The 18,944-nt window shown below is 42.1% G+C and overlaps 1 protein-coding gene across 1 annotated transcript in view; it reads left to right on the top strand.

Annotated features, from left to right (window-relative positions):
* celf4 (CUGBP, Elav-like family member 4) overlaps positions 1-18,944 on the top strand; it is a 199,623-nt gene that overhangs the window by 37,826 nt on the left and 142,853 nt on the right. The window contains exon 2 of the mRNA XM_060935509.1: positions 10,823-10,905. Coding sequence (XP_060791492.1) covers positions 10,823-10,905 — 83 coding nt within the window. The remainder of the gene's footprint in view (positions 1-10,822; positions 10,906-18,944) is intronic.

Raw genomic sequence — 18,944 nt, 5'->3', positions numbered from 1 at the left:
AAGTGGTATGAATGAAGCGCTAGTTGCTAGTATGAAACAAATCATCACACTTTTATTTGTCTTATTTATAGTGATAAAATTGATAAGCATTCATGTCATGTTATTTGCTTATCTGGATGTTTGAAAGCAAAGAATTTTATGTCGCTGGACCAAATGATAATTGAATAATTAGGCAGGAAAATTGGTATACAAAATATTTTGACCTTTATTTAATGTATTCGGACATCTTTTGCTGTTTTGAAGAGAAATCGCAGCATACTGTAGATAGTACACTGTCCTTTGTCTTACTTTCTATTCACTCAATGCTAGTTGTTTCTGTATAGGCATGTGTGTGTGTGTGTGTGTGTGTGTCCGTCCCTTAGGGGTGTCTGCAGTCGGTGAGATAAGAAACGAGTGTAGGATACTCAGGGATAGTGTTCACAGAAGCCAGGAGATCTTATCCTCTCTCTCTCTCACCCTAGCTGTCTCTTTCAGCACACGTCCCTCAGCCTGCACACCACACACTCTTCCCTACACCCTAACTCTTTCTTCATTCCTCTGTCATCCTTTTCCACAAACCATTTACTCTAGCACTCTGTCCGGCGTCTCCCTCCCCTCCCTCGCTCCATCCCTCCCTCGTTTCCATGCAATCTCTGCCTCTCTTGTCTTATCCATCCTGTTTGTGAGGCTCCACACACTCTCCGCTCTCCCGATAAAGCGAACGCCTGAGCTGAGAGGAGAAGAGTAAAATTGCTTTTAGGGGAAGAACAAAAATAGGCACCCTGCAGTTTCAGCTCATCCATTTTGTGTGTGTGTGTGTGTGTGTGTGGTCAGTCATGTATTTTATTCGGTGTGAGGGCTAAGCGTTCCATTGTTGAGGAGAAAACATGACAGTTTTCACAATACAGGGACATTTAGTTGAACTTTCTGAAAATGTGTTGTTTTTTTGTCTCTACATATTCATAAAATACTTTTGTTTTAAAGATAAGAGATATTATTTTGGGGTACTGAATTTAATATAAAAGTTAGGTGTTTGGTGTAGCTAAGTAGGCTAGCAAGATGTTGAATTTGATTGTGTAAATAAAACCAGGATACACATTGCAAGCTGTATGGTGCAAGCTGTATAGCATATATATATATATATATATATATATATATATTTGGGGCGGCACGGTGGTGTAGTGGTTAGCACTGTCGCCTCACAGCAAGAAGGTCCTGGGTTTGAGCCCCGGGGCCGGCGAGGGCCTTTCTGTGTGGAGTTTGCATGTTCTCCCCGTGGGTTTCCTCCGGGTGCTCCGGTTTCCCCCACAGTCCAAAGACATGCAGGTTAGGTTAACTGGTGACTCTAAATTGAGTGTGAATGGTTGTCTGTGTCTATGGGTGTTTTCACACCTGGTCCCCTTTAAAGGAACCAGACTCAGTCCTCTTTAAGTGGACCAAAAGAACTCAGTTCTTTTTGTGTTCACACTGTGAATTTATTACAAAGAGGACTGGGTTCTCTTTCTGGTCCAGTTGAGCTTTGATGGGACCTCAGTCCTCTTTCTGTTCACACCAGGTCCTCTAGGGCCCTCAGACCCCCAGTGCACGGAATTCTGGGTAATTTTCTCTTGAATCAAAATGTCTGCTGCCATGCTTGCCCTGCTGTATGCTTTGATCAAAATAGTGCGGATTAAGGAAAATAAATTTATTATATTATATATATATTATATTATATATTTATAATATAGTTATATTATTGTGGCCGACTCATCAGTCAGTAAGTTCAGAGAACTGTAAAGCGGCTGTGGTAAGTTCCAAAAGGAAGTTGAGTTTCCCTGCTACAGTCACGTGACCAACTGCGGCAAACGAAGAAGGTTAAACTACAGTGAAAAAGGCGAAGTGAACCCGGTGCGCTTTTTGTTCACAATGCACAGATTAGGCGAACCATACTGTTGATTTTTAGCGAACCGTACTGAGACCACCTCCTGAGGTGGTCTCAGTTCGGTTCGCTTTAAAGGGGTCTGGGTACGGTTGGAGTGTTCACATATGCGCAAAAAATGCTGAGTCATCGATCTGAGTTCGGTTAGATGGCTAAAAGGGACCAAGTATGAAAACACCCTAAATGATCCAATATCTTGCCGAGTCCCATGTATCGGTTGTCTGGAAACCATGACTCAGCTAAAAAGTGGTAGCTAACAATGTAACAAATGATAGCAAGCTAGTTAGTTTTGTTTGTTTTTGTTTGTTTGTTTGTTTGTTTGTTTGTTTGTTTGTTAAAAAACAAAGAGAGAGAGAATAAATGTTCCAATATCTTGCCTAGTCCCATGTACCGGTTTTGGTTGTCTGGAAACCATGACTCAGCTAAAAAGTGGTAGCTAAGAATGTAACAGCTGATCGCAAGCTAGTTAGTTTTGTTTGTTTGTTTGTTAAAAAACAAAGAGAGAGAGAATAAATGATCCAATATCTTGCCTAGTCCCATGTATTGGCTGTCTGGAAACCATGACTCAGCTAAAAAGTGGTAGCTAAGAATGTAACAGCTGATGGCAAGCTAGTTAGTTTTGTTTGTTTGTTAAAAAACAAAGAGAGAGAGAGAATAAGGGTGTTTTCACACCTGGTCCCCTTTAAAGGAACCAGACTCAGTCCTCTTTAAGTGGACCAAAAAGTGGACCAACAGAAAAAGAACTCAGTTCTTTTTGTGTCCACACTGTGAATTTATTACAAAGAGGACTGGGTTCTCTTTCTGGTCCAGTTAAGCTTTGATGGGGCCTCAGTCCTCTTTCTGTTCACACCAGGTCCTCTAGAGCCCTCAGACCCCCAGTGCACGGAATTCTGGGTAATTTTCTCTTGAATCAAAATGTCTGCTGCCATGCTTGCCCTGCTGTATTCTTTGATCAAAATAGTGCGGATTAAGGAAAATAAATTTATTATATTATATATTTATATATATATTTATATTTATATTATGGTGGCTGACTCATCAGTCAGTAAGTTCAGAGAACTGTAAAGCGGCTGTGGTAAGTTCCAAAAGGAAGTTGAGTTTCCCTGCTACAGTCACGTGACCAACTACAGCAAACGAAGAAGGTTAAACTACAGTGAAAAAGGCGAAGTGAACCCAGTGCACTTTTTGTTCACAATGCGCAGATTAGGCGAACCATACTGTTGATTTTTAGCGAACCGTACTGAGACCACCTCCTGAGGTGGTCTCAGTTCGGTTCGCTTTAACGGGGTCTGGGTACGGTTGGAGTGTTCACATTATGTGCAAAAAATGCTGAGTCATCGATCTGAGTTTGGTTAGATGGCTGAAAGGGACCAAGTGTGAAAACACCCTCAATGATCCAATATCTTGCCTAGTCCCATGTATTGGTTGTCTGGAAATCATGACTCAGCTAAAAAGTGGTAGAATGTAACAGCTGATAGCAAGCTAGTTAGCTGCTTCATATAAGTGCATTAATACAAAGGCAAATTATGTGTGATCATTTTTCTCTTTTTAACAAAGTTTTTAGGTGTAGCACATTGTGTTTCTGCCCTGAGATTGAAAAAATAAAAATCAGCTTTGAGATGCAGTGTTCTCTTTTAGCATCACATGTAAAAGGTATTTGAGTCTGGCTAGCATCTTTGTTTTATCCTGATATGTTTAACAATGAGGTGACTGTTGCATCAAACAGGACAGCTTTCGGGCAGTTTGCACTCTAGCGAGGCTAACTCCGGAAGCTAATTTGCGCATGCGTGTATGGTGTGGGCTATGGTTAGGGTTAGGTGCAAACGTTTTTAGAAAATCACAAAGAAACTTTTTTTTTGTGTGGTTGTTTTGGCAATTTGAAGCCATTTAATGCATTTTTTTTGTTGTTGTTTGTTTTCTCACACACTCTTCTTATCTCAGAACAATACCCTTGCGAGATCTCGTCAACAAATATGGTGGAGTACCGTCGCTAAAGTGTGGTTGTTCCCAGCATTCCTCAGTTTAGTCAATGTTTCCACTTTCCAAAATATTCTTTTATCCGAGAAAAAAAAGTCTGTCATTATGGAATGCTAATAAAAGCCTTTCCCCAGCGAGATTATGTCTCAGCTGATGTGTGTGGTGCAGCAGGTGGTGGGTGTCAGAAATGAATTCTGGTTAAACACACACGAAATAAAAACCAGATGAAAAGGTAGGAGAGTTTTTCCCCCCTCTGTTGGTTGAATTTATTTGAGGTGATTTGCCCTGAATAGAAATCCACTTCCTGTTTTACTGTAAATGCTAAAAGAAATAATAATAATAATAAGATTTCCCTTTGAGTACTAAGGTTGCGGTGGAACCTCACCGCCGGCTCTGAGCCTCACTACACCCGCTGCATAATTTTGAAAAATGCTAAAAAGTGGGTAAGGGGCTGAAAAGAGGGGTAGGGTTGGGGGGGATGTATGAAGCAAGAGTTGCTCAATCTATGCTTGATATACAGTATGCAGTGTCGATCAGCATATATTTGAAAATGAGTGTGGTTTCATAGCTTTCCACTCATGGTTAGAAGGTGTTAACTTTTTTTTTTTTAATAAGCATTTCATGATGTGGATAAGTCCCAAATAGTCAACTCTACATCAGCATCAGCCTTGGAACTTTCAGGATGATGCTAACCAGTAGATAGCATTTTGAGCCATTTTCAACCCATAAAAATGGTAATTCTGTCAATATTAACCTCAACATTGATGTGTTTCATCACAGTACAGTCGTATCATTTGTACCATGAGCTGGCCTAGTGGTTGGCGTGTCCACCTCTCGATTGGAAACCATGAGTTCTACTAGCGATCGGGTCATACCAAAGACCATCATGAAAACGGTACCTCCTGTTGTCTGGCAAGGCACGCTCCAATACAGATGTGAATGGGGAGTCAAACCCTCACAGTTACCAGAGGAACAGTGCCCCCCTCCCCGTAATCCTAGCTGTATGAGAGGCCAAGAGCTATAGAAGTAGAGATTGGTGCCGCCCAATATGCCTTAAGTGCCTGGTTAGTACTGGGACAGGAGACTACCTGGGAAGACCAGGTCCTGGCATGGGAGGGACTTTGACAGTCGTATCATTTAGTTTACAGCACATAAAAACACATTTAAGTGTGCGCTACGTGTTTATGGTTACTATTAAAGGGGAACTGAAGGCAATTTTTTATTATCAAAATTCTATTTCTCTCATTTTATTAAATATCGGAACGCATTTTTGATCGCTATTTTGTCACTGCTATAGCAAGTTATGAGTGTTTGAAATACGCTCTGTAATATATCAGTCCGTATGTCAAAGCAATGGCCGTAAACGAGATTCGTCGAGACCTGTGCGAGACATCGTAGGACGGAAGTAAAACGTACAGCGGAAATCAAAGTGACTGGCATCCGCCAACATTGTCAAAAGACGCGAAAGTTTCGTTTGTTTTGATAGCAATCAGGAAAGTTTGAAAAAAGTAGGCAGTAATCGTCATTTAAACTCGTTTTTGTGCAATATTTCGTTAAGAGTTTTCAAAATGGCGGCACTGACACCTGGCTGACACTTCACGTTTCAAAGTCTCTTGAAGATCGCACGGGTAAGCGACACCCGCCGTGGACCAAACGAACTAAATTCAACATGGCTAAAAACCGAATAGGCCGATAAGTATAATATTTAATTGCACTTCGTTGCCAATATGAGTCACGATATAAGGTTACTAAAATCAAAAACATTATTGAATAACACGTTAATTAAGAAATAAAGCAAGTTTAAAAATGACTTCAGTTCTCCTTTAAAATAAGATGTAGTGTCATGAAGTACATAGATGCAGATTAAATTAATGGAAATACAAAATGATGGTTCGGTACATACAAGGATATTAATACAAGACTGTGTGTGTGTGTTGGAGTGTGAACACGTGTCCCATGAGAGTGCTAGCATGTTCTGCAACATGGCAGAATGACAGACCCTCAGAGGAGTGAGCCAGGCTGTCGCACTGAGCGCTCCCTGTTGCTAATGAGTCAGAGTTAATTAAAAAAGCCAGGGAGGGCTGCAGGAGGCCAACACACTCACGCCGATGATGGGCGCAACCAGGGTTAAACACACGCAACGGACAGCGGGGAACATTAATGCTGACTCATGCTCAAGCCTCAGGGAGTGCATATATGTGTGTGTGTGTGTGTGTGTGTGTGTGTGTGTGTGTGTGTGTGTGTGTGTGTATGTCCGCACGTGTTTGTGTATGTGCTTGTGCCCATAGTGTCCCTGTAGTGCTTCTGAGTGGTTTGAGTTTCTTCTTCCTCATTTTTTATACTTAACCTTAACTTAAGTCTTTTTTTAAATTGCTAATACAGTTGTTTGAAGAAGATATTTTCAGCTTTATGTGCTTGGCTAAATTTTTCATGTTGACATGAAAAAAAAACAATAAAAAACATTTATACTGTATATTAGAGATAATGTTGATAGAATTTTGATCAAGGTGAAATAAGAGAATATAAAAATATGAGAGAAAAATTATTTCAGTGCCTGTAACATTCTTTACACACACACACATACACACACACACGTTGCGAGAATCTTCGCCCTAAAATCCATTCATTTCTAGTGTAAAATCCATCCATTCATTTCACCTTCGATTAAAAAATAAAGATGCATCTTAACCGCTTTATCACCCAGCCCTGATCCGCTTCCAGAGAAATTGGATGCTCATTCATTTCAGTCATTTAATCCACAAGCACAGCTCTCACTTCATAGCTTTGAAATTTATTCGCTTTTCTACGACAGTACAAATAATGACCTCATAAACCTGCTGCGTAATGAAAAAGAAGCTTGCTCATATATGTTCACTAGAACAGCCAGAAGTGTTATTTATCATCAGTGCTAGATATTACAGCCTGTTATTGTAGGAATCGTAACGAATAATTTCATATATCAAAGGTTCAAAATGACATGATGAATTTGTTTGCCGAGATCCAGGAAAAAAAAAAGCGAGCGTTCAGTGTTTCAGGGTTTACCTGGAGCTATGCTGACGATCAACACAAACCGTTGTGTCCGAAAATATTTCTGGAAAAAAAAAGCATTATACAGATTTATAGACTGCAAATCTCTTGAAGAATTCCTGAAAGTGTTCTACGAAATTGGAACATGTGAAGAATAAACTATGATGGTGAGCGCGGTTATAGGAAAATAATCAACGACAAGATGGCGTGAGGAGGAAAAGAACAATTAACACCCAAAGATGATTTATTTTCCATGTGATGATTAGTTCATGATATAAATTATAACAAAGCCATGATTACATCACATACGTTTAGCAGACACTCTTATCTAGAGCGACATACAACACACCCAGAGCAGCCTGGGGAGCAGTTAGGGGTTAGGTGCCTTGCCCAAGGGCACTTTAGCCATTCCTGCTGGTCCAGGGAATCAAACCAGCAACCTTTTGGTCCCAAAGCTGCTTCTCTAACCTTTCAGCCATGGCTTCCCCATACATATATACTGTAATTTATGAGTCTCCGGTGTTATAATTTAAGAGGGGGGTAACTCTTTGTTACCCCCTATTTGGGATTCATATGAGTTAAATTGCATTTAGTTATATTCTTAATTTCGTGATATTTTACATTTTTGATTTTTAATTTTATGTCTTATATCAGACTTTCTTGATATAATTATATACGTATATTTGATATTCATCTCTTATAGTAGTTCAGTGTTTGTTTTTTATATTTTAAATTCAGATCTTTTATCAGTTCGAATGTATTTGTTACGAGTCTTTGAGTCATTGTACAAGAGAATAAAGCTTTGAACTGAATTGAATTAATGACGGTCCGAATCGATGATATAAAAAATGACCCGTGATGTTATCAGGCTACGTAATCTTTTAGGTTTACCCTCGCTGTATTTGCGTTGTTTGGACAGCAGAGGGCACAATAACGTACAATAGTGGGAATACACATGACTTCACCGTAGGTGGAAGTAACACAGGTCTAATGCTGCGGAAACACAAAAACATCTAAAATTGGAAAGAGCTGTTGTGTGATTGACTGGACAAATAGATTGAACAAGAAATCAGAGGTCTCTTTTTACAGACTGCTGAAAGATAAAGAAAAGAGAAGCAAACAGAGGAAGTACAAATGTTTATAAAAGTTGATGAAGAAAAGGCCTTTGTGTTATTAACGTTTTCATTTTTAATAAAACGGAACATTTTAGTTCATAGGCTTATATTTTACTCCAACCTTTACAAATGCAGGTAAATAATTATTTTTATTAACTCCTTGTTAACCTCGCTTGCACGGTCTTTACGGGAAAGGCTCGGTCCGTCCTGTCAAGACCTCGGTCTAATATTTTCCCGTAAAGACAGAGCAAGCGAGGTTAATAAGGAGTTTATTACATGGCTTTTTTTTATTTCTAAGATTAAAATATACAGTCATTATAACGAGGCGTGACGCTGCTTTCAGCCACGTCATATTTGTAACGTAGTTGAGTCGCACACGCAGAATAAACAGCAAGCGGTTTCAGAACTGAATTTCTGTTAGCAGTTAGCGGTTTCTGAATGCTCTTCGTTGCTCATTTCTTGAATAACTCAATGACTCTTGTTTGTCTTTTGTATTTCGGCCGTTTTTGATTCCGTTTTGATTTCCAATTGATCTTTTTTTTTGCAACATTGAAAGCCAGCGCCTTGGAAAGAAAGTCCATAATTGCCCATGGGCATTACGGGAAGATTCTGCCTGCCACAGAACCAATCAGAGCACACGATTTTACCGGAAGTAGCTCATGCCATATAATCTCATCTCATCTCATTATCTCTAGCCGCTTTATCCTTCTACAGGGTCGCAGGCAAGCTGGAGCCTATCCCAGCTGACTACGGGCGAAAGGCGGGGTACACCCTGGACAAGTCGCCAGGTCATCACAGGGCTGACACATAGACACAGACAACCATTCACACTCACATTCACACCTACGGTCAATTTAGAGTCACCAGTTAACCTAACCTGCATGTCTTTGGACTGTGGGGGAAACCGGAGCACCCGGAGGAAACCCACGCGGACACGGGGAGAACATGCAAACTCCACACAGAAAGGCCCTCGCCAGCCCCGGGGCTCGAACCCAGGACCTTCTTGCTGTGAGGCGACAGCGCTAACCACTACACCACCGTGCCGCATGCCATATAATAATAAGTATAATTATTATTAATTTATTCTTTATTGGTTATAAAGAAAATGAATCAAAAGTATTTTATTTACCAGAATGAATATTTAAGTTGATAAAGAATAGGAAAATAAATGTTGCAGTTTTTTGGGGAATAAAATCTAAATTGAATTTTTTTTCAAATATCTTGGGAAAATCGAATTGTAAACGTGCAAAGAATCGAACCGTGAATCAGCTGAATCTGAATCAGTACATGTCGATTCTTTTCCCATAACAGCACATCATGAAGTGTTTTATTCCTCTTACACTACAGCTGTTCACCACGATTTTATTTTTATTTATTAAATAATGAGACGTCATCGTTTTTTTATCTGTTTATAGTTACCTTTGAGCCTGTGGAAGGGCTGTGAAACTTAACTTATATCAGCTATAGACAGTCCTCACAGGAATCGGGGTTTTTTTTCTTCTTCTCCTTCTTCTTTCATAAAGTGAATAAGCTTTAAAAAATAGTCTGTCATGTTAAAACGAAAATCAAAACGTAGACCTTCACACGTCGTACAGATTTACTCCTGACACTGACACTGGAGACTCCTTCAGCAATTACAGGAGTAAATAGACATCTCCTCAAAGAAAACCTGACCATACTGCATATCTTGATTATACACGTTATACACGTTGGAAATGAAAACAGATTGCGTTTTAATAAGTAAGGGCTTGTATGGGATTTGAACCCCAGACACAAATTGAGAATCAATCACCTACATCAAGCGTATTTTTCCCTTAACACCCAAGATGAAGGTTAGATATATTGCGTACTTTAGTATAATTGTATTATCGTACTTATTTAAGCTCGGAACAGATGGTACGCGTCTATGGGACATTCATTTTGAGGTAATAAAAAGAACTTGAAGGTAAACCGTCCCAGCAAGATTTATTTTTTGGCTTCCCAGAATTAATCTACTGTAGGTCTGGTATTAAAACCAAATTTGCATAAATATTAGCATTTATAAATATTAGTGAATAAAACAGATTTTGCATCATCATACAGTATTTACTCACTTTATTTACAAATGGCATGATAATTCTTGTAAAAGAATTACAACCCCCCCCCCCCCCCCCCCCCACACACACACACACACACACACATACACACACTTCCTGTTTGCTTAAAGGAACCTCTTTTTTATGTATTACAGCAAGGACAAACTTGTTTGTTTTTTTCAGAGAGATATGCAAAGCATATGTGAGGAAAATTAGCATTTTTGAGATGTAGCAAAGAGCATGCTCTTCTGAAGCAAAACACACACGCGCGCACGCACGTCCGATGCAGGTGCGAAGTGAGGACTAGGACGACGTGAACATATGGACACTCTTGAATTGTCACAGGAATAGATGACAGCGGTTCTCTGTCGCTCACCCTGTCTTTCCGTTCCGCCATCATCCCTTTCCTCCATCTCGAACCCGTGCGGCACATGTGTTCTCACTTTCTTTCCCAAACACTCGCACACATGTACAGATCAAAACAAGAGTGCGATTCAGGCAGCAGATATCTATCTGACGGCTTGTTGAGTGCACGTTTGCACCCTCGTCTCGTCAGATTTACGAGAGAACCACCTCGCGTGCTTATTTTTGCTCTTGTTTTGCTCGATGGTGATGTGATGCTGAATCGAAAGCAAGTTTTTGTCTGTTCTTTCATTCCAAGTGCTTCATCCTTTAATGTAAGGAATGTCTCTCTCTCTCTCTCTCTCTCTCTCTCTCTCTCTCGCTCTTAGGCTGTGCCTTTCTTACATACTGTGCCAGAGAGTCAGCATTGAAAGCCCAGACGGCCCTGCATGAGCAGAAGACATTGCCAGGGGTAGGTCATCCTATTTCTCGAGCCAATGTAGAGACACAGGCCTTGCTGCAGAACCAAAAGTCCAAATAAAAGGGGGCGGAGCTGGACCTGATCCAACCCCGCCGATAACCCTAACCACTATCCCCTAATCTGTGGGACGGTATACAACACGGAACAACACGCATCCTATATCCTAGACACTCCATCCTGAAACATGTTGAATTGTCTTCACCCACTGGATTTTTTCTTGAGCTCTACCTCCGCCCACTGGACTTTTGGTTCTCCAGTACATGGGTACTCAAATATATACAGTGGATATAAAAAGTGTACACACCCCATTAAAATTATAGGTTTTTCTGATGTAAAAAAAAAATGAGACCACGATAAATAATTTCAAAACTCTTCCCACCTTTAATGTGACCTATAACCTGTACAATGCAATTGAAAAACAAACAAAGCTGTTGGGGGAAAAACATAAAAAATAAAAAACATACAATAAGCTGGGTGCATAAGTGTGCACACCCTTAAACTAATACTTTGTTGAAGCACCTTTTGATTTAATTACAGCATTCAGTCTTTTTGGGTTCACACCTGCCATCAGTTAAAATGACTCTGATTAACCCCAAATAAAGTTCAGACATTTACTCAGTTGCATCCTCCAGCAAAAGCCAGGGTTCACAGAGAGCTTACAAAGCATCAAAGGGATCTCGTTGTTGAAAGGTATCAGTCAGGAGAAGGGGACAAAAACATTTCCATGGCATTAGATATACCGTGGAGCACAGTGAAGACCGTCATCAAGAAGTGGAGAAAATATGGGACAACAGTGACATTACCGAGAACTGGACGTCCCTCCAAAACTGCTGAAAAGACAAGACGAAAACTGGTCAGGGAGGCTGCCGAGAGGCCTACAGCAACACCGAAGGAGCTGCAGGAATTTCTGGCAAGTACTGGTTGTGTACTACATGTGACAACAATCTCCCGTATTCTCCATATGTCTGGACTATGAGATAGGGTCAAAGAAAAACATCCAGGCCCGGCTAATTTAAAAAAAAAAATACATCAACTCTCCCAAAAGCATGTGGGAAAATGTGTTATGGTCTGAAACCAAGGTTGAACTTTTTGGCCACAATTCCAAAAGGTATGTTTGGCGCAGAAACAACACTGCATATCACCAAAAGAACCCCATCCCCATGGTGAAGCATGGTGGTGGCAGCATCATGTTTTGGGGTTGTTTTTCTTCAGCTGGAACAGGGGCTTTAGTCAAGGTGGAGGGAATTATGAACAGTTCTAAATACCAGTCAATTTTGGCCCAAAACCTTCAGGGGTCTGCTAGAAAGCTGAAGCTGAAGATGAAGCAGAATTTCATCTTTCAGCAGGACAATGACCCCAAAAAAGTTTTGGAACGGCCCAGCCAGAGCCCAGACCTAAATCCTGTTGAAACTCTGTGGGGTGACCTGAAGAGGGCTGTGCACAAGACACGCCCTCGCAATCTGACAGATCTGGAGCACTTTTGCAAGGAAGAGTGGGCAAATATTGCCAAGTCTCGATGTGGCAGGCTGATAGACTCCGACCCAAAAAGACTGAATGCTGTAATTAAATCAAAAGGTGCTTCAACAAAGTATTAGTTTAAGGGTGTGGACACTTACGCAACCAGCTTATTGTATCTCATCTCATCTCATTATCTCTAGCCGCTTTATCCTTCTACAGGGTCACAGGCAAGCTGGAGCCTATCCCAGCTGACTACGGGCGAAAGGCAGGGTACACCCTGGACAAGTCGCCAGGTCATCACAGGGCTGACACATAGACACAGACAACCATTCACACTCACATTCACACCTACGCTCAATTTAGAGTCACCAGTTAACCTAACCTGCATGTCTTTGGACTGTGGGGGAAACCGGAGCACCCGGAGGAAACCCACGCGGACACGGGGAGAACATGCAAACTCCACACAGAAAGGCCCTCGCTGGCCCCGGGGCTCGAACCCGGACCTTCTTGCTGTGAGGCGACAGCGCTAACCACTACACCACCGTGCCGCCCCGCTTATTGTATGTTTTTTTAATATTTTATGTTGTTCCCCCTAACAGATTTGTTTGTTTTTCAACTGAATTTTACAAGTTATAGGTCACATTAAAGCTGGGAAAAGTTTTGAAATTATTTATCGTGGTCTCATTTTTTACACACACATCTCACACAATACATAAATATGCTAATTGCATTCTCTTTCTCTTTCTCTCTCTCTCTCTCTCTCTTACACACACACACACACACACACACACACACGCTACAACCAGATGTCTACTTTCCATAGCTTGAGAAAGCAGAGTGTGTATGTGTGTGGCCACATTAACATCTGCACACATGTTGTACAGCATAAAAAGAAGCAAAAGAAGAAGCCTCACTTCACATATTGTGGCTGTTGCATGTGTGTGTGCGTGCGTGTGTGTGTGCCTTTTGATGTGTCTCTGTCAGCTCGTGCTCGCTTCGGTTCAGTTTTGTGTGCTCTATTTTAATGAAGCCTCCAGGGAGGTCGACAGTCACCGTATCGAGCTGTACATCTCTGATGCGAGTGATTATGACGTAGATGCAGAGCAGAAACAGAGAGCGAGACAGAACAAGGGAAGTGACTCCGCTTTGGGTACTACTTCCTTTCTTTGTCTCTCTCACACACACACACACACACACACACGTGCGCACACACACTCAAGCAGACACACACACCATAGACACACACTTTCTGTGTTTTATTCTCGATTAACAGCTACAGTAGCAACATCTTTTGTACCTCTGATATATTTTTATTCAGCTGTATTCGATACAACAGGTTTCCCATTAAACATCTCATCTCATCTCATCATCTCTAGCCGCTTTATCCTGTTCTACAGGGCCGCAGGCAAGCTGGAGCCTATCCCAGCTGACTACGGGCGAAAGGCGGGGTACACCCTGGACAAGTCGCCAGGTCATCACAGGGCCGACACATAGACACAGACAACCATTCACACTCACATTCACACCTACGGTCAATTTAGAGTCACCAGTTAACCTAACCTGCATGTCTTTGGACTGTGGGGGAAACCGGAGCACCCGGAGGAAACCCACGCGGACACGGGGAGAACATGCAAACTCCGCACAGAAAGACCCTCGCCGGCCACGGGGCTCGAACCCGGACCTTCTTGCTGTGAGGCGACAGTGCTAACCACTACACCACCGTGCCACCCCCCCATTAAACATATAAGAGCTAATATAGTATCATTAACCAGGGTTGCCAGATTTCAGCAACATTTCCAGCTCAGCTATGCTGACCGATGTAGCCACATGAAAGACTTCAAACCAGGCTTGTAGTACTTGAGCACTGATGACTCGGACTTGGACTCGTGCATCAACTGCATTCGGACTTGTAAATTGGAGACGAGGACTCGGATTTTTTTCTTTATTTTTTGTAACGTCATAATAATTTAGCATAAGATATTTATATTTATACTAATTTCATGCAAGAGAATGCACAGTCACCTGTTCATATGTCACGTTCAGGAACGTTAATGCCGCTAAAATGCCTGGAGAGAACGCCCCTAGGATTGTCGCTTTGCTTATACAGAGTTCTCGTGCAGTGGGAAAAAATGCACTGCTATGTGTTCCATATGTAGAAGAACTACCGAGGAGACGACGGGGACACCTTCGAACTTCAATCGTCATTTGGCAAGACTCCACCCAGAGAAGGAAGTGACACGCTATGTTCATTGCTCTGTTGCTTGCTGACTGACTAACTAGCTAGTGTTAACCCTCTCTCATGTTATTTGTCCTGTTGATAGTGGGCGGGGCTTGCTGAACAACGAACCAGCTTTTTATCTGTAGCCTATGAACTAAAATGGGGCAGTCGAGCAGGAACGTTAGTCCGACACAGTAGCAGAGACGTTTCACATAAAGGCAGCAACAGCCACCGTCATATGGTGCGGATGGAGTCTTGTTCTTGGACTCGACTCGAAATTTTCTTTAATGACTCGGACTTGAACACTGGGGACTCGAGACTGGACTCGGACTGGAGGTTTAGTGACTCGACTACAACACTGGTGTGCACATTTCTCCCAATGTTTCCAACACGTCCTACAATACAAATCAGTGGCAAACCATTACTATTAGAGCTGGGACTTGAGCTCAGCCAAAACTTATCCAGAGACACCAAAAAAAGCAACAGGGCAAAGGATTTTGCAAGGGATTAGCAGCAGGCTGCCAGGTAGCGCCATTGTGTATAGCTGTCGATGTTGATTTTAAAAGTAACTAAGTAAATTAGAGAAGGAAATGAATACTGAAGTCTGAGTGAAAAATACTGTCACGAGCGCACATGGAAGAAGAGTCTGGAGACAGAAATCTTAGTTTCTCGGTTGTTAGCCTGTGCTACTTGCTCTCAATAGCACTGGCTTGACCGCTTTATTAGCATTCGCTAATACTACTGATGAATGCTACACCAGCTGGAAGGTGACTTCACTGCTGCGCTGATTTGCGGTAAAACTAGCATTGGCCTTCGAGAAGGCCTAGGGTGATAAATTTTTGGTCCCTCCCACTATAAATCGAAATCTGATTGGTTAATTCATCTGTCACTTCCTACATAAGCATACACTGCCATGGCCTTCTGTCCCGGCAATGAAGTCCTAACCAATGAGTGAGCCAGCTCTAAACTCTTCTCAACCTAGAGACAACAAACAAAAAAAATCTCATTGGATAACTCGATTTTAATGTTTTCAGGACAGTAACCCTTTCATTTCTGAAGCAAATTTCATAGAAAATGTGGCTGAATTAGAACAGAATAATTATCATGAAATTACGAAAGAAATCAAAGATAATATTTGAAGTGCTGATATGTTTGGATTTTCTCTAAAGGCCTAGAAGGCCCTAAAGGTTCCCCTTTGATAGAAATTGTTCTGAACATCATAGACACACTGTCCACACTTACGCTTTGCCTTGGTTCATGGAAATTTGTTCAATAATCCCGGTTTGAAACAAAATCTTGATGGATAAATTAAACAAAATGTTCATATACCGAGCATGGGGAAGCGTGATTCCTACCCCAGAGACCCTCTATGAATATTTGTTGTCATTCACATTTTCAACAAGGTGCAATAAAGACTCTATGGAGCTAACTGGGGCCGGATATACCCTGCCCCGTTATTCTGCAAAATTCTTAGGTACATATACTGTATATTTTCTACCCCCCCCCCCCCCCCCCCCCCCCGTTTTCCATTCAAATGAAGGAGTGCAACATGCCCGGTCTCTGGTTTGGTGTTAATGGCTGTTCCACAGTGATCCAAACCCATGTCTCATTTTGACTACACCAAGCCATGGAAATCTAGAGCCAGCCGCTGCAAATGACTTTAATTGAAGTCGGTACTCTTAGTTATCGTTTAATAGGAACATTAATTAGCAATCAGACTTGTGATGCAGGAGGCAGCGGCTCATTTTTAGCGAGTGCAAAGTAAACAAAAGCAACTTTGTAGAAGCGGCATTACTGTTAAACAAACCTTGACGAGAGAGTGATTGATTAATTTTCTTTAACAGAACGACTCGGACTGTAGTTCCAGCTGCCAGGTTTAAGTTAACGCACTCATTTTAATACGTTATTGTTTTATTGTGTTCCACAACATGAAGTGTAACTATAAATACATAAAAAAATGTGTACAGTGTTATTCTGTGATTTAAAAAAATGTGCTATTTAGTAATAAATTGCGAAACAGTAAAAGCGTGAAAATTGCTGTGGTATATGAGGAATAAAACATTATTACACCACCCCATCTTTGGTTAATTTCCCATAACAGCACATCCCCATGTTTATTGGGTGGTGTCCCTCTCTTCTGACACATCTCTTTCTCACTGCTGTGTGTCTCTCTCACTGCTGTGTGTCTCTCTCACTGTGTGTCTCTCTCACTGCTGTGTCTCTCCCTGTGTGTCTTTCTCACTGCTGTGTGTCTCTCCCTGTGAGTCTTTCTCACTGCTGTGTGTCTCTCCCTGTGTGTGTCTCACTGCTGTGTGTCTCTCTCACTGCTGTGTGTCTCTCCCTGTGTGTCTCTCTCACTGCTGTGTCTCCCTGTGTGTCTCTCTTATTGTTTCTCCCCGTGTGTCTCTCTCTGTGTCTCTCTCATTGCTGTGTGTCTCTCTCACTACTGTGCCTCTCCCTGTGTGCGTCTCTCTCGCTACTGCGTTTCTCTCACTGCTGTGCGTCTCTCTCACTGCTGTGTGTCTCCCTCTGTGTCTCTCTCATTGTTTCTCCCTGTGTGTCTCTCTCACTACTGTGTCTTTCTCTGTGTGTCTCTCTCATTGCTGTGTGTCTCTCTCACTACTGTGTCTCTCCCTATGTGTCTCACTGCTGTGTCTCTCTAATTGCTGCGTCTCTCCCTGTGTGTGTCTCTCTCACTGCTGTGTGTCTCCCTGTGAGTCTCTCTCATTGTTTCTCCCTGTGTGTTTCTCTCACTATTGTGTCTCTCCCTGTCTGTCTCTCATTGTTGTGTGTCTATCTCACTACTGTTTCTCTCCCTGTGTGTCTCTCTCATTGTTTCTCTCTGTGTCTCTCTCTCTGTGTGTCTCTCTCATTGCTGTGTGTCTCTCTCACTACTGTGCCTCTCCCTGTGTGTGTCTCTCTCGCTACTGCGTCTCTCTCACTGCTGTGTGTCTCTCTCACTGCTGTGTGTCTCCCTCTGTGTCTCTCTCATTGTTTCTCCCTGTGTGTCTCTCTCACAACTGTGTCTTTCTCTGTGTGTCTCTCTCATTGCTGTGTGTCTCTCTCACTACTGTGTCTCTCCCTGTGTGTCTCACTGCTGTGTCTCTCTAATTGCTGCGTCTCTCCCTGTGTGTCTCTCCCTCACTGCTGTGTCTCTCCCTGTGTGTCTCTCTCACTGCTGTGTGTCTCCCTGTGAGTCTCTCTCATTGTTTCTCCCTGTGTGTTTCTCTCACTATTGTGTCTCTCCCTGTCTGTCTCTCATTGTTGTGTGTCTATCTCACTACTGTTTCTCTCCCTGTGTGTCTCTCTTATTGCTGTGTCTCTCTCACTGCTGTGTCTCTCGCCATGTGTCTCTTTAATTGCTGTGTCTCTCCATGTGTGTGTCTCTCTCATTACTGTGTGTCTCTGTCACTGCTTTGTGTCTCTCTCACTGCTGTGTCTCTCTCCCTCTGTGTCTCTCTCCCTGTACCGTATGTCTCTCCCTGCTGCTGTGTCTCTCTCACTACTCTGTTTCTCTCCCTGTGTGTCTCTTTCATTGCTGTGTGTCTCTCATACAGTTTGACATACTCAGCACGAGACACAACGAGTTTGTTTATGTAAGCGCACACAAACAAAAGCAAGTGTGCTGATATTATGCATTGAGGGCACTAGCCAGGGTGTACAGCTCCATTATGTAACACACTGTTTATGGACTGAGCAAAGTAATCAGGAAACCGTTTGGGATGTGACCTAACTTCAGAAAGAAATCTAAGAACATGATAAACATTACTGTAAATAAATAAACAAAAATCAATCAGAATTTCGACGAGACTTCTCTTTCTCTCTCTCTCTCTCTCTCTCTCTCTCTCTCCTTCCTGTCCCCTGTCCTCTGTATTATTATCTCTCCTTCCCCCTTTTACACCCGGCTCCCTATCTCTATCCCTCTGAGACCTCTCTCTGTCCATGTCTCTCTCCTTCTTCTGAACCCTCTCGCTATCTATCTATACCTTTCCTCTATATCACTCTCTCACAGGTTCCCTATTTATACTCTTCCGCCCTCTCTCTCTTCATCTCTTATCTATTACCTGTCATTTATACCTCTTACCCCTGAGACTTTTATCTCTCTTTTATACCTTCTCTCTCTCTTTCACATCACCTTCCTCTCAATTACTTTCTCTCCCTCTCTCTGTCTTCCTTCTCTCCTTTTATACTCTCTCTCTCTTTACATCGTCCTCCCCTGAGGCCTCTCTCCTCCTCTCTTTTATATTCTCATCGCTCGTTTATGCCCTCTTTGTCTATCTCTCTTTCCGTCCCCATGCCTTTCTCTCGATCACTTTCTCGCTCTTTTTATCTCTCTGTCCCGCTGACACTTCTC

Source organism: Neoarius graeffei, chromosome 12 (genome assembly GCF_027579695.1).
Source record: "Neoarius graeffei isolate fNeoGra1 chromosome 12, fNeoGra1.pri, whole genome shotgun sequence".
Taxonomy (NCBI): domain Eukaryota; kingdom Metazoa; phylum Chordata; class Actinopteri; order Siluriformes; family Ariidae; genus Neoarius; species Neoarius graeffei.
This window is presented reverse-complemented; position numbering and strand designations above follow the sequence as displayed.